The 15,580-nt window shown below is 42.0% G+C and overlaps 1 protein-coding gene across 4 annotated transcripts in view; it reads left to right on the forward strand.

Moving 5' to 3' along the window:
- brd4 (bromodomain containing 4) overlaps positions 1-15,580 on the forward strand; it is a 28,021-nt gene that overhangs the window by 9,743 nt on the left and 2,698 nt on the right. For 2 of the 4 annotated variants that reach the window (XM_027284872.1, XM_027284869.1), the window contains exons 2-17: positions 7,621-8,005; positions 8,808-8,945; positions 9,037-9,172; positions 9,283-9,623; positions 9,771-10,151; positions 10,256-10,384; positions 10,751-10,981; positions 11,075-11,304; positions 11,471-11,802; positions 11,949-12,044; positions 12,133-12,513; positions 13,086-14,024; positions 14,116-14,222; positions 14,314-14,464; positions 14,583-14,713; positions 14,857-15,062. In XM_027284872.1, coding sequence (XP_027140673.1) covers positions 7,775-8,005; positions 8,808-8,945; positions 9,037-9,172; positions 9,283-9,623; positions 9,771-10,151; positions 10,256-10,384; positions 10,751-10,981; positions 11,075-11,304; positions 11,471-11,802; positions 11,949-12,044; positions 12,133-12,513; positions 13,086-14,024; positions 14,116-14,222; positions 14,314-14,464; positions 14,583-14,713; positions 14,857-15,062 — 4,160 coding nt within the window. In that variant the 5' untranslated portion in view covers positions 7,621-7,774. The remainder of the gene's footprint in view (positions 1-7,620; positions 8,006-8,807; positions 8,946-9,036; positions 9,173-9,282; positions 9,624-9,770; positions 10,152-10,255; positions 10,385-10,750; positions 10,982-11,074; positions 11,305-11,470; positions 11,803-11,948; positions 12,045-12,132; positions 12,514-13,085; positions 14,025-14,115; positions 14,223-14,313; positions 14,465-14,582; positions 14,714-14,856; positions 15,063-15,580) is intronic. The other 2 variants (XM_027284871.1, XM_027284870.1) reach the window with 2 other exon arrangements.

The following is a 15,580-nucleotide window of genomic DNA, read 5'->3' on the forward strand; positions in this document are numbered from 1 at the left end:
TTTACTTTCATGGGCGATGCAGATCTCTTGCTTTTATGTTTTTCTTCCCCCTCCATGTAGGACAGTCACTATGATGCTGCACTCTGTGTGCACCAGGTTTCCTGGTGTGAGATGTGCATCCCCCACCCCAGTAACCAAAGCAACTTCCTCCCAGAAAACATTCCTCAGCAGTCTGCAGTGATGTATGTCCAGGTGAAAGGTCAACTGTTATTCCAGAGCTGCGAGCAATGTAGGACATGCAGCAACAGGAAATGGACCTCTTAATTGACCTCTGTTGGGGGCTTCTGCAGTCTTGATTAGTCGCACATGCCAACATGGCTTTCTCTTGATAGTGGTTTACACTAATTTATCGTAGTGACTGGTTGTCAGTCAAGTATTACTCTAAATTATATTTACAAATCTACGTTACTATTTTCATTGTACTGTATTATTAATGAAATTGGGGCTCTTAACTATGAAGATGGTAGTTTGGGATAATTTTTATTTATCTTGAAAAATCTATAGCTGCAATCCATTTTTTATTTTTTGTTCATTGTGCTTCAACATCTTAACATGTAGAGCTGGGTATCGCCACTAAATACCTCTGAGACAGAGCCCCCATCCTGACTGGCCAATGAGGAATGCTGACTTATTGACTGTATTGACATTTTTTTTTAATCGATACATATAAATGTTGTAGCGTAATTTCCATGTTAATAGAAAAAATACACATTGCTAGATAGATTAAACTTAGATTGTTTGTAAATGACTGCTTGCTCAGTCAGTTATAGATCAGTCAGGTCGGCCCAGGAACCTTTTTATAATGGCAGATTTGCATTCTCCTCATAAAACATCAATGGTACATATAATTTAGCATAATATGCTGTAGAACTTTATTCATTCGAGCTTAGTCATTTAAGCTTTATTACACTGGTCGCTGGGTACCCACTGCAGGAGTAAACTGGCTACATCTCAGCCTCATACAAAAAAAGAAAAACAAAAACTAAAAACACCACTATCTGACCTTGGTGTTTTTCTGTTGTGTTGTCTTCTTCTTCTTCTTCTTCTTCTTCTTCTTCTTCTTCTTCTCATAGAAACAAAACACATATACATTTCTTCTTCTTCAGCTGCACAATCAAATTATCACAGTGCTCCCCAACACATTTGTCTACCAGAAAACAACTGCTATATGGTCAAAGCACTAAAGGCGTTAAGGTTTAACTCATCGACAAGAAAACACATATTTAAAGATTGATCTTGAGATTTTGTAAATCTATTGCTTCATTCAAATTAAGTTTATTTTGAATTGGAATTATTTGTTTTAAACCCAGCCCTAACAATATGGAGTTACAGACGAAAGCGTGCAACAGATGGACATTTGAAGATGGATGACAGTGAAGTCCAGGCCAGGTTGTTGTATAGTTCAAAACTGACATGTAGAAACTGTCCTCCTTTTTTTCATACATCAGCTGAATAATTTGCCTAAAATTCATAGTCTTTAGACCGCTGTGGAATGCAGACAACAATGGGCTGAGGAAACGTTTTAGCCCCTTGAGAAGTAGTTTCTGGGACAAAAAAAGTTTTAGGTATTTTGGGTGGAAACACAGCTATAGTTCCTGTATCCAAAAGTGCCTGTTCCCGAAGTAGTGGTTTCTTAGTTTATTGACAGAAAATTATACTGATTTTGATGTTTTATAGACTTTTAACAATTAATCAAAAACTACTGGCAGAAAAGACAAACTGAAACTAGACTTCAATTGACAATATGTTCATTATGGTTACTTACTAGAATATAAAGGGAACAAGAAAAAACATGCTCAGCAGGTTCCCTTTCTAAATGTTTTTTTCATCAGTTGTACTATTTTAAATGACAAAGAACAACAGTCACTACTACAACCATGCATTGTAATTTACCATGCATTTAGCATAATCTTTACAGTGAAAATGCAGACAACAATGTGATGCACTTACAGACTGTGAGGCTATGGCTTAACAAACAGAAAACAAAAGAGCAGGCCAGCTGCCTCTTTCTGTTACTACCAATTTAGTATTTCAGTCAGGTATAATACAATACTTTCATGTCATTTTAAAGGTTCTGAGGAGCAAAGAGTGTGGATGCCATTTCTCTAAAGAGTATCTCACAAAACTTGTTTGTCAGGTGTACATAGAAGACCCAGGTTAGCCAAGTGCCATCATAAAGTATTTATCGTTGTAGTAACACATGCTCTTGATGAAGTTAACATGTTGCACGGTGATTGAAGTGTGTAACTTGATAGCTAAAACCTATCTCCGTTTTCACGATGGGCAGTGTGGGGGTTGTCTTGCTATTTTTTCCTTTTCACTAGTGGCTCCTCTCTGGCATGAAAGAAAGATAAATGTGTGCAACATGAACACGTAGATTACTGGCGCAGAGCTTTCATGTCTTTGTGCATGCATATGTGAGAGAATATTTCAGTGCACAAGGGTTCAGCAAGCCAAATTACTATCAGCTGCATCACGATATAGACAGCAGGGAGGTCTGACAAAGTGGCTTCTTTTGAATCTGTGCCTGCACTTCAGAGGCTTGATTCATACTGGAGGTGTCATTTACGCTCCCTCATTTATTGCATCTGTCTCTGTGTTCCCAGAAGTTTGTCTACACTTGTTGTTGCAGTGCTGTAATGTCACTGACTCTCACTGTGAGTGTGCTTGTTGCTGATGTTAATGAGCTGTTGAGGACCATCTGGCAGTATTTGTGTGTATATGATGAGACTACAGCACTGGAGGCCAGCTGGACCAGGCTCATATTATGGCTACCTTTTTTGACTTTGTCCTTGTGGCTAGCTCCGGAGCTGTAGATGTCCCGTACCCATCTGCTTCATTCCTGCCTGTTTTTCTATTAAATACTAGAGTATTTGATTCAGTTGCACAAAACATTCTTCTCCCCATCTTCCCACCAGCTTATGCCCTTTAATTGGCACCCTTCAAGAATTTGTACACCACTACAATTGCAACTGGAAAATTTCAACCTCTAAATGGAGACATTATTTGAGATGACAACTCACTAGTAGTACTGAATAGAGAAGTCATTTGTGTATGATTATCATCTTGACCCCAGCAGTATCCCTCACATTCACATTCTAATTTTATCAAAAGGATCTTTGTAGTTGTGTAACTGCAAAAGACACAATTATTCAGACAAAATGAATACAACCTTCAAATATTTGTTGCCTTATAGGAAAACCCTAAGAACGTGAGGTAACACTTCAACAATATGATCACAGATTTAACAAAGACTAAATATAGAATGTATAAGCTTAATTAAATTCATGTATATAAAAAAAGAAATATGTTTATGTAAAGAAAGGATGAAGCTATGCAGATATACATTATCATGCTCATCAAATTATGCAATGCCAGCCATGCCCCCTGTAGTTTGCAAATTTCTTCATAGTGGTTTGAGGAAACTATTGTGATCTGAGATGGAGAGAAGCTATCCACTTTCTACCTCAGTAGCTCTCTCATTGCATTTCAGACTCTGTAGTGATTCTATTAATAGTCATTAAGATTCTCTCACTGATAGTTTAATATTTTCGTTATATCTTTAGATCTATTTTATATATTTTTATATTCTTATAATAGTATACAAAATTTTATAAAACAATTTAGTGGTAATACAATGGCTAAAGTACATCGAATAATTAATACTCCTTCCTGATAACAAGTATTGTCATTCTGGTTTGGCTAGGTCAGTTATTTTTGCCTTTGCGTTTCCTGTCTCTTGGAAAAAAGCAGCCCGACATCACGCTGCAGCCACCAATCAGACGCTTAAATTGGTCAAACCCTCCATATTCCCCCTGAAATGTCATTGAAGCCGAAGGCTATCCAGGTGGATTCATCGACTAAACTATGATACTCTACCTGTTATGTTCTACATTTGTTTATTTCATGTACCAGCTTCCATATCTGTGTCTGGCTTGGAATTTATGCTGCGAAATGCTGACAAAAAGAAGTTTTGCGACCTATGATTTGAAAGAGACGACAGAGTTCGGTCATGAGACATAGACAATCAATGAGAGTGAGCAAGCACAGTCCATGATAAAGCTGGTTAATGTTATTTCCTGATTGTTTCACATCAGTTACATCCAGCACAAACAAACACCCCCAGCCGCCCACCACTGCGGGACAGCGCCTGATCCTGTCTGAATGCAGCTTTAGCCTACACAGTTTGTTCCTTAGTAGATCCCATCGTTCACTTAAACGTCCTTTTTAAAGAGACAAATATCGTTGCATATGAGATGTGGGCAAGTTGGCGAGATGTTGTAATTGCAGAATCTTTGACAACTAGTGATCAATTCTCAAAGAGCTGACAAATAAGGTGGAAATATCTCCTGCTGAAATTAATGTAGCTAAAGCTGTCACTCAGTGTGCAGTCTCTTAAACGAAGAGGATAGAAACAATTTCATGGACACCTGTACAATCTAGTGCAATCCAATGCAACAGCCCTTACTGAAACTGTGTCAAAGACGTATTGATTCTGCTCAGGCAACGTTTGCACTCAACAGCTTGTGTTGACACACTTAATAAATTCCTAATACCAATTAGAAAATACAAGGACCTGGCACATTAATGTATTTTATTTGTTATTTTCAAGGTACTGCCTCAAAAAATTACTTATGAGTCAACCACAGTGGTGTACTTGAGCAGTCTAACATAAGTTAACTTAAGCAAACCGTATCAAATAAGTGTTTGTGCTGCTTTCTATGGGGTAAAGCTTTAAGGCCATTTGTACCAATGCTTGACCTTGTGGTGATGTTTTTTCAACAGCTGATTGAAAGCACCTATTGTGACTAGACCTCACTCCATTCAATTATTTTTCTTACTACAATGATTGGGTGGAGAACCTCGGCTGCCATGTGGTTAGCTGTGATTTATTATCACGCTTTAGCATTCTAGATTTTAAAATCAGTTTTCATATTGTCTAAATGTGGTTGGAGCTAATAAAGCCAGTTTTGTGGGTATGGTGTGACTAGCTTTGCTAGATGAAAGCTGGTAACTATTAAAGTCGTTGAACTACAGCTGGGTTGTCTTTAATTATTGTTATTTGTTTACTCTGTTTTTAAAGCCAATTCAGCAAAGCTTTGAAATATTAAAGTATATTTTCAGTTTTGCAGTATTTAGCTGGATATGAGCCATGGACTCAATGTGCACGTCCGTGCCTTGGGCCTAGACAAGTTCTTGGCTTGTTTATTTTGGTCTGATTTTTGAAGTGTTTTTGCTTTCAGCTACAAAAGTACCATCTGTGTTAGACTAGTGCTGTTTCTTTTCATGTGTTGTCATTCAACATATTGGTCAGTTAGTCAGATTCTCCACTGCATTTGAATGCCTCAGGGGGTCCAAGGCAGCAATCATGTGTTGTGCAAACTGTTTCCCTCTTCTCACAAAATGACTCATCAAGAATGAGATTGGTCACAGATCTATACAGTGATGTGTGTTTTATCGAGGCTAACATGTCTCTGTTAGAAGCTTGAATGCACAACCTTGTGATCGATGTTCTTTTTCCAGAACAATCTTGTTCATCAGTCTATTTTTAGCCAAGTATTTTTGGTATTTTTTATGACATGGCCTTGTTGTCTTAAAAGTCTTTGTGTGTATCTTGAATGTGATGTCGCTGACTGCCTGGGAGAGGACATTATGTAGACTGAGTGCTGTGTAGGGGAACACACAGTCCCCCAGCTGCCAGATGACACGAACCCAGGTCTAAGTCAGATGTGTTTTCACATATTTGCAATACTCCGTTTGGTTTAGGTGATGGGTTGCACCTGGGTAGAGTGTGCAGGAGGAGGAGAAGGACTTATCCATAATGATGACTTTTTTGCATTTATCAAGACTAGCCAAGTTTCACAGTGACCACAAACAAAAAAGACTTTTGTGTATGGAAGCAGAAAAGGGTGACAGAAAAGAAGGGCAGCATGACTCTAGTATGCCTCCCCAGCAGGAGAGAGGCCGTGTGATGTGCTGGGATATTAGTACTGAACTACATGTTCTCTAACTGTGAAAACATCAGATGAAACAGGCATTACAACATGAGGTAAAAAAAAAGAGACTTATTGATATGATTATACTGATGAGCAGAAAGTCTAAAACAAAACGATCAACACAGCTGCACACCATGCAACGTCAATGTGTGGCTCACACAGACTTTGGATTAGGAACCTGGTGAGCTTATTCACGTTTTATATCCGGTGCAACTGATTCACACATTTGCATTCTCACATACAGCTTCTACATTTACATTGAGTCATTTAGCAGACGTTTTTATCCAGACCGACTTACAGAAAGGGAACAATCAAGGTATAGTGCAATAAGAAGCATTCGTGCAGCAATAAGTGTTTGTGACAATTCTTAAAGGAGTAGATTTGTCATGTCCAGTTGTTGGTAGTGCTAGGAGAGAAGGTATTCTCTGAAGAGCTGGATCTTCAGGAGTTTTTTTAAAAGTAGAGAGGGACCTGAGCCCCTGCTCTGGTAGGAACTGGTAGTGCGTTCCACCAATGGGGAACAACAAACGAGAAGAGTTTGGATTGCCTTCTCCAGGTAATGTCTAGATAAGTGCAGATTTGCCTGTACATGAAACAATCTAGAAGTAGCTGTGTAAAGAATGAAAAAGAAGAGCTTGAGATGGAAGTTTAAACCTGGTTTACTTCCAGTCTCCACTCCAATCTGGCCATTTGCTGTGTGAAGTGGGTGTGAAGGTTTGCTAGATTAATGCTTTCTGAAAGTTACAGTAATTGTTGGACGCTGCACCCTCGCCCGTATCTACTAGTAAAATCAAGCAGGAAAAAAAATGCCCACACTGTATCGCCGTACACTTTTATGCCAATTCTGTACCGAGGTTGTTTTATTGCCCAGCCCCCAGAACATTACCTTGTTCACTGGCTTCTGGTGGTGGTTAAACTTTTAAGCAGAATGAATTAGTTATTTTCCGTGGCCATGGAATAAACTCAGATTTATTGCAAGTCATGTGTGTCTGAACTTTAATAACTGATGCAGAATTAAGCTTATCCTCGTCTTGAAATTATTTTAATGCCGAGGAGAAATGTACTGAGCTTTTTAGGAAACTGTCAAATGGGAAACATGAAATCATACTGTTAAACACAGCTGACACTGTTTTGAGGACATTTGGTTCATTATCTTGCTATCACCAGGTTATTAGCAGTATTTTTCCATGTTGAACTTAATTCATATTATACATTTAAGGGGGTTAATTTTTAACCCCTTTTTAATATTCAGACCAAAGTGGAAATACATTTCATTTTGTGCATCAATTTGTGCAATTTTTAACTTGTAACTATCAAAGAAGAAGAGATCTGGATTGTCCTGAGAGGTGGATAAACATGAGTCAACATGAGTCCTATTCAAACTTGCTGTGGGCCAATACAACTCAATAGACGGTGCAATGGCTACTCAAATGGAATTGAAAAAAAATACATTTGGCATAAATGGGTAACGACCGTATGCAACTACCCCTTGTAGTGCAATAAGTACTAAGCATCAGGGGTTGAGTTTATATGTAATGGTTAATGCCTCAAATACAGTTTTGTTCATAACATGAATTCTTATTGAAGTTTATACATGCTAATGATAGTATGCTTTTCTCCCCAGAGAGTCCAGCGAGGAGTGCAATGGGATCAGCGGTGCTCTGTCAGTGGAGTCTGTGCCGGGGCCAAGACTAAACTGGTGTCCTGCCAACACCACTACCCCTGCCCCTGCTCCAGCTCCCGCTCCGGGGCCTGAGCCCACGCCCAACCCTGTTAGAATGGGGGACGGCCTGGATGCAGCGCAGATGTCGGGCTGTAGCAGCAGCAGCCAAGGGCAGGCCCACCAAATGGGCAACCCCCCACCTCCAGAGTACATCAATCCCAACAGGCCAAAGCGCCAGACCAATCAGCTACAGTACCTGCTGAAAATGGTGGTGAAGGCCCTGTGGAAGCACCAGTTTGCCTGGCCCTTTCATGCACCAGTGGATGCGGTCAAACTTAACCTGCCTGTGAGTGCTAGCTTCGTCTCAAACTGCACATTGCTGTTGTTCTATATGTTTCTCATATGTTGCTTTGTGATGATTTATGTTGCAAACCAACTAGGTCAAAGTCCCCGCTCTCCTTTTACCGTTTGTGTACATACATACTAAGGATGGGCATTTTAAATATTTGACATATTCGGGTGCTCATATTATTAAAAAGTACTCGCAAAAAAGAAAGCACCTAAATGAAAATGCAGGTGCGGTGCACCGAGTGTAGATTCACAGAGCTTGGTAGCTTATACCTGTACAGTACTAAATGCCATCTACTCGCAAAAGCCAGTCTTCAGCAGAGCTTAACAGGAGCATATCTCCTATATCATAACCATTTTTGTGATGAGCTGGCTAAACTTGTCTTCCCAGCTAGCATCACAATAGTGCCTGAGGTGTTATCTGTTCCTGCTGTTTGCTATTTGTGCTTAATGTGCAAATGATTGATTATCGAACTAGTTATTCTATGATATGCATCTTACATCTTAGTTACATAGATTGCACTGCACATTCATTTTTTATTTTGTTGAGAATGCTTCCAAACATTACTTGTGTCTAGTCGTCATTCTCCTTGTAACATTAGAGAGATATGTGACTGACACACAGGTGGAAGTATGTTTGGAAGTAAGTTTGTATGAATGTATCGATGCCAGAGAGTTTGGAAAACCATGGACATTGTGCTCTGCTTGGTCCTTGTTGTGACATAAGAAAAATGTCTTACAAACTGTGCCATACAACATATTTAGTTTGGTTTGATTTGACTTGTATGCAACCTTTTCAGGACTACTACACAATAATCAAAAATCCTATGGACATGGGAACAATCAAGAAAAGGCTTGAGAACAGTTACTACTGGAATGCCCAAGAATGTATCCAAGACTTCAGCACAATGTTTACCAACTGCTACATATACAACAAGGTAATATACACACTGGAGCTATTGTTACCATCAAGTACAAATAGTCTGATATTCCTGTACATTTGCTAAGAGTGTTTGTCTCCCCCTGCAGCCTGGAGATGACATAGTCTTAATGGCTGAGGCTCTAGAGAAGGCTTTCCTCCAAAAGGTCTCAGAAATGCCTCAGGAAGAAACTGAGATTGTTGTCATGACAGGGAAAGGACGTGGCCGGGGCCGGAGAGAGGGAGGTATGTCCTTTACCCCTTTACTTCCTCACTCTTTTGCTGTCAACACATGTTCTTGGAGCTGATCTCTGTGAGACGGGATATTTATCCAAGTGTCTTGCTCTCTCATCAAGGTCTGAGCTTGAAACCTGGGGCCATCATTGATCCTTCGTCCACAACTCCTCAAACACGTGGTCTGTCAAACCTCTCAGCAGCACCGCAGACCAGAGGACCAGTGCACGGCCCGCCTTCACTACCTCCCCAGCCTTTGATGCAGGCCCTGCCGTCCCACGTGCCCCCAATGTTATCCAGCCACGCACCACAGCTTGGAGCTCCCTACTCCCTGGGCCAGTCAGACTGTGCTCCTCAAGTTCCTATGATGACTTCTGTGCCTCCCCCTGCTCAGACTTCCCTTCCCCCAGCATCCATCCAGAGCACTGCCCCCATGCTGCAGAACCCTATAACCATGACCAAAGTGAGTGTGATTGACACAGGGCAAGTGGGCAGATTTTTGACCATGCATTAGACAGGTGTGGTTAAGTTTTGGCATATTATTCTAATCACTTATTTCTTTGCCCTTTCTCCATATTTATTTGATTTCTTTGTATTCACTTCTATCTAGCAAAGAAAGAGCCAGAAAAGGAAAGCAGACACTACAACGCCCACAGCAAATGACCAACTGAGTGAATCTTCACCAGCAGAGTCCAAATCTGGGAAGACACTACCCAGGCGAGAGAGTGCCCGGCCTACTAAACTGATGAAGAAGGATGCTCCTGACTCCCAGCATCACATAGCCATGGGGATGGGACTGGGACCAAGTGGAGGTCATAGCCCCAAACCACAGGATCAGCTGGGATACTGTGCTAGTCTTGTTAGGGACATGCTGTCCAAGAAGCATGCTGCTTATGCCTGGCCATTCTACAAACCTGTTGATGTGGAAGCACTGGGACTACACGATTATCATGATATCATTAAACATCCAATGGACCTCAGCACCATCAAGGTGTGTTGAAGACAGCATAGTTTGTATCGACAGTAACATAGGATATTGACAATAGAGCATTTGTGACATGGCAATTCATTAATATCCTTCATGTGTTTTAATAGGCTAAGCTGGAGAACAGGCAATATCGGGAACCCCAGGAGTTTGCTGATGATGTACGATTAATGTTTTCCAACTGCTACAAATATAATCCACCAGACCACGAGGTGGTAGCTATGGCACGCAAGCTGCAGGTAAATATAATCTAATATGCAAACAGTGTTGCTTAGGTAGAAACACAGGCCGTTCATCAGTATAGAATAAATAAAGAAAATCAACCATGATGTCAGCCATTATGATACTACATTGTCGCCGGTATTGGGGATGGGCTGTATCACAAAATTGTGTCCTTAATAAACTTGCATGTTTGAAAATGTGTGAGATATTAAATAATGCTTGTGATCCATGTTTTATAGTCACTTGAAAAGTGAATAAGCACAGTGTGTTACTGTTGTTTTAGTTGACTTAAAAATTCTGTCTAAATGTTTGTTGTTGTAGTATTTTGATTCTGTTCCTACAAACAGCCTATAATGTTTGTTTGTTTTTATTTTATTTGATAGGATGTCTTTGAGATGCGCTTTGCCAAGATGCCAGATGAACCTGAGAGCAAGCCTCTGGTTTCTGCCCCAGCTCCTACACTTCACCATCCTGCCCCTGTTAAGCCCCAGCCTCCTTTGGCCCACATTGCCTCGTCTTCAGACAGCTCCAGTGACTCGTCCTCTGAGTCTGAGTCTTCCACAGATGACTCTGAAGAGGAGAGAGCTCAGAGATTAGCAGAACTCCAGGAACAGGTCAGTGACGAGAGAAGATTCAAGGTGGCTGCAAATTTGTTATCCAGCCTTTGTTATCCTTTTGTTGACAACTGGTCTCCTCTTTTGATACAGTTGAAGGCTGTCCATGAGCAGCTGGCTGCCCTGTCCCAACCACAAGCCAGCAAACCAAAGAGAAAAGAGAAGGAAAAGAAGGAGAAGAAAAAAGAAAAGCATAAGAAGAAAGGAGGCATGCCTGGCTATGTAGATGAGATTCAGGATGCTACACCTGTTCCGCAGCTGTCCAAGAAGACCAAGACCAGTAACAATAACAACAAAGAGGTTGTTCCCAAGAAGAAACCTAGGTTGGTAATAAATGTGTAAAAACTTTTAGGCAGTCAATTAGAGTCTTGATATTCAAGGACTTAATATTTTGAGGATATTTTCTTTAACCAGCAGCTTGCTATTGCACAATTGAGTATTTCCTTTACCCAATTTTGTATTCCCCTCCTTGTCTTTTACCTTTCGTAGTAAAAAGGAAGGGATGAAAAACAATCATCCCTCCAATCTGCAGCCAGTTCCCAGCCTGGAAGATGACTTGGGGGCAGCTGGGTCATCAGCTACAGGGGAAAAGTGCAAGCCTATGACATACGAGGAGAAGAGACAGCTCAGCTTGGACATCAACAAGCTTCCCGGGGACAAGCTTGGCCGCGTAGTGCATATTATCCAGTCCAGAGAACCGTCACTCAAAAACTCAAACCCAGATGAGATTGAGATCGACTTTGAGACGCTAAAACCTTCCACTCTGCGTGAGCTGGAGAGATATGTGTCTTCCTGCCTCCGCAAGAAGAAAAAAGCTCCAGGTAAGCCACTTTAGGAAACCAGCAAGGGGGGAGCTGGTCACCTTGTGTTAACACCTCGATGTACATTGATCTGAGATTATTCATTGGACTTTTACATATGATGCATTATTCTGGACATGCATGAACACATAATTGTTGTTTTGCAGTTGAGAAGCCTGTGGAATCCATGGCTACCTCCAAAAAGACTGGATCTTCTTCAGAGAGCAGTGGCTCCAGCACGGACAGTGAAGCTGAGGGCACAGGTTAATAACTGCAAATTTGACCACTCGAAATGCCCGTAATCAAAAACACACAAAATAAAGTGCCTAATCTTTATTTTATTTTTTTCAGGAATAATAAAACAGCAGAAGAAGAAGGGCCAGTCAGTAAAGGAAGGGAAGAAGACGCATCTTCACATCCAGAGTGGCCCTCCTCAGGCTGGGGTTCATCCCCAGACTGCAGGCCTTCAGTCCAGTAGTCAATTGAAGCAGCAGTATCAGCCATCTCCTGCAGGCTTCATAGTTCCCCCTGTAGCTCCTCTGGAGTCTTCCCAGTTACTAGAGACTAGCTTTGACTCCCTGCCACCTTTCGGTCAGCCCCTCATGCATTTGTCGCACCACACGGGCAATCCCTCTTCACCTGCGCCTCCTCACCTCAACGCTCATTCTGCAGGGCCAGTATCCCCTGAGACCCATCCCTTCCTCAATCAGCATCCCATCCTCCCATCTCCAGGTAAGGCTGTATGCAGTCTTCTGCACTTTTGACAGGTCAAACTCTAGTGGTTACTTATATTTTCATCAGTTTCAGCAACTGTAATCTAGATGAATAATGGTTCTTATAAAGTCTCCACACAGTTTTGTGTCTATATGATGTATAATGCAGAATAAACATTAAACATTTATACTGGTTGATCATTTCACTCTTAAGTGTTCTGTTCAAACCACACATAGACCTCTGTCCACTTTGATCTATTCAAACCAACAACTTTGCTTTTGAACTTTTTGATTTTGAGAGCAAGTCATTGGAGAGAAAAGGTTTTATTTACAGTGCATTAGTACATTACAGTACATTAAATCTGACCACATGCTTTGCAATAAGAAGAACACAAATCCCACCTATTTCTTTGCTGTTCATAAACTATGTATAAGCAGTGACGTCTCCGGCAGTAGTATCTGTAATAGACCATTAACTTATACTGAGTGACAAATGAGATGTTATGATGGGAAGCATTTTTCATAATCTCCTAGGGAACGGCCATTTTGTGATAATAGATTTGTATTTATTTTATGTTTCTGCATCCACAGCTTTGCACAGTTCCATGCCTCAGCAGCCTTCTCGACCCAGTCACAAGGCAGCGCCTCTTCATCCCAAACCCCCTCAGCAGCAACCAGCACCTCCTCCACAGCAGCAGCAGCAGCCAACCCTGCAGCAGCAGCAACAGCAACAACAACAACAACAACAACAGCAGCAACAGCAGCAGCAACAACAGCAGCAGCAACAGCAGCAGCAGCAGCAACAACAACAGCAGCAGCAACAACAACAACAACAGCAGCAGCAACAGCAGCAGCTCCAGCCCCAGTCAGTGGCACCACCCCAGCACCAGCTCTCCTCTCAGATCCTTCACCTTCCTCAGCCCATGCACCAGCGGCCTATGTCCCCTCCAACACTCACACCCCAGGGCTTGCTGTCTTCCCAGCCTCCCCAGATGTTGCTGGAGGATGATGAAGAGCCAGGGTCTACAACGCCTATGAACCAAGTACAGTTATACTTACAGCAGTTCCAGCAAACCCGTCAGACCCAACAGTCCATGCAGTCGCTCCAGGCACAGGCTCGTCAGCAACAGCAGCAGCAACAACAACAACAACAACAACAACCAGGACAGACTTCTCTCCTGCAGTCTGTCCAGGGACAATCTCAACTCTCCTCTCAGACCACGCTGCCTCTTACCCAGCTCCCTGTTCAGTCCCAGGCTCAGCCAGCCCCGTCACATCAGGCCCCATCACATCAGGCCCCACCCCAACAGATGCCTCTACACCAGGCCCGCCACATGCAGCACACTCAGCAGCAGCAACAGCAGCCACAACCGCAGCAAATGAACTACCAGCAGGGTCCTGGACTAGCTGGACAGTCCCAGGGATCACAACACAAGATATCCATGCCCCCCAACAAAGCACAGCAGATCATCCAGCAGCAGCAAGAACAGCCCTCGCCTCACCCAACCAAGGCAGACCCTTACAACACAGGTGAGTCTGAGAAGATGAGACAAAAATATATCATAACTAGTTGAAAGAATAAAAACTGCTCATATTTAACACCTCTCCTTTATGTTGACAGGTCACATGAGGGACAACCCTTCACCTCTCATGATGCATTCCCCACAACTTCCCCAGTACCCACCTGTGTCCCACCAGTCTCCACCTCACAACATGCAGCCCAAAAAGGTGAGAAACCTGTACATTGTGGACACTTTTTGTTTTTGTCTTTTCCACACACCCGAGTCTGACTTTGACTCCTCATTTGCTCGTGCTGCAGCAGAGGGCCCCTGTGAATCAAGGTGGGCTAAAAGAGGAGAAACTACCTCCGTCACCAGTAATGAGAGGAGAGCCATTTAACCCTGCAATGAGACCAGATCATCACAAACATCCTGATATCAAGCCTTCTCAACCAGGCCACGGCCAACAGAGTGAGTATCGCCACCGCTTCTTGTTTTTCCTTTTGTGTGGTTAAAATGCATAAGAAGAAGCTGCCGCACACGATATTAAAACTATGCCTGTGTGTATGTGTGTTCTTGTGTTGTCCAGATGTGAAGTCCATGGACAGCTCGCGACCCGTCATCCGTTCCTCAGAGCCGAGTGGGCCACCCCCCTCTCTGCAAGACAAGGATAAGTTCAAGCAGGAGTCCAAGGCATCAGTTGTCCCCAAAAAGGTACAGGTGGGTACAGTGATCACTTTTTAAACTTATCTTACCCCTCTTTCATTTCTTTGTATATGAACTTTGCATCTTGACATTTCGAATTTGATCATAACTGATCAATAATTTTGCTCTTTGTCCTATATCTTTGTGCGTTTTCTCAGGATGTGAAACTGAAGAATATGGGATCATGGGCCAGCCTGGCACAAAAGTCCACATCTACGCCCTTATCTGCAGTAAAGTCATCAAGTGACAGTTTTGAGCAGTTCCGTCGTGCTGCCAGGGAGAAAGAGGAGAGGGAGAAAGCCCTGAAGGCCCAAGCTGAGCAGGCGGAAAAAGACCGACTACGCAGAGAGCAGGACAAACTACGGTAAATAGGACTGGAGATAAAAACAATGTTTTAAAAATAGACATGAGAGATTAATACAGAATAGGATATAGGCTATATGTCTATGTAGGTTTACAGCAATACAAGCAATTTCAGAACAAGAAGTAGTCAGCAGAGAGACCTCGTCATTTCTCCTGGCAGGAAAGGCTTACCTATAATTATTATTCTAAATATTAAGTCAGGAGGTTGACACTTTCTATGTAATTACTGATGGAGCGAAGCATCAAAGAGACTCCGCTGCCTAAAGAAATCTGTATTGTTTTTAACAACTTAACAATGTACAGGTTTTAACATGAATGAACACCAAAATGTACTTTGGTGGCTGCGAATGTATTTGGAAGGCCGTGGACAACCTTCATACAGTGCCTCTCTTCTAAAGCTCAAGCTCACATTAACACTGTATTTTAGAAACACCAGTTTGAGAGTTAATTCTTAATAATCATATGTTTTATCTCTTTGGAGCTTGAGATTGAAGTCTGATACTTGAATCATATTTACAG

Source organism: Larimichthys crocea, chromosome XII (genome assembly GCF_000972845.2).
Source record: "Larimichthys crocea isolate SSNF chromosome XII, L_crocea_2.0, whole genome shotgun sequence".
In the NCBI taxonomy this organism is placed as follows: domain Eukaryota; kingdom Metazoa; phylum Chordata; class Actinopteri; family Sciaenidae; genus Larimichthys; species Larimichthys crocea.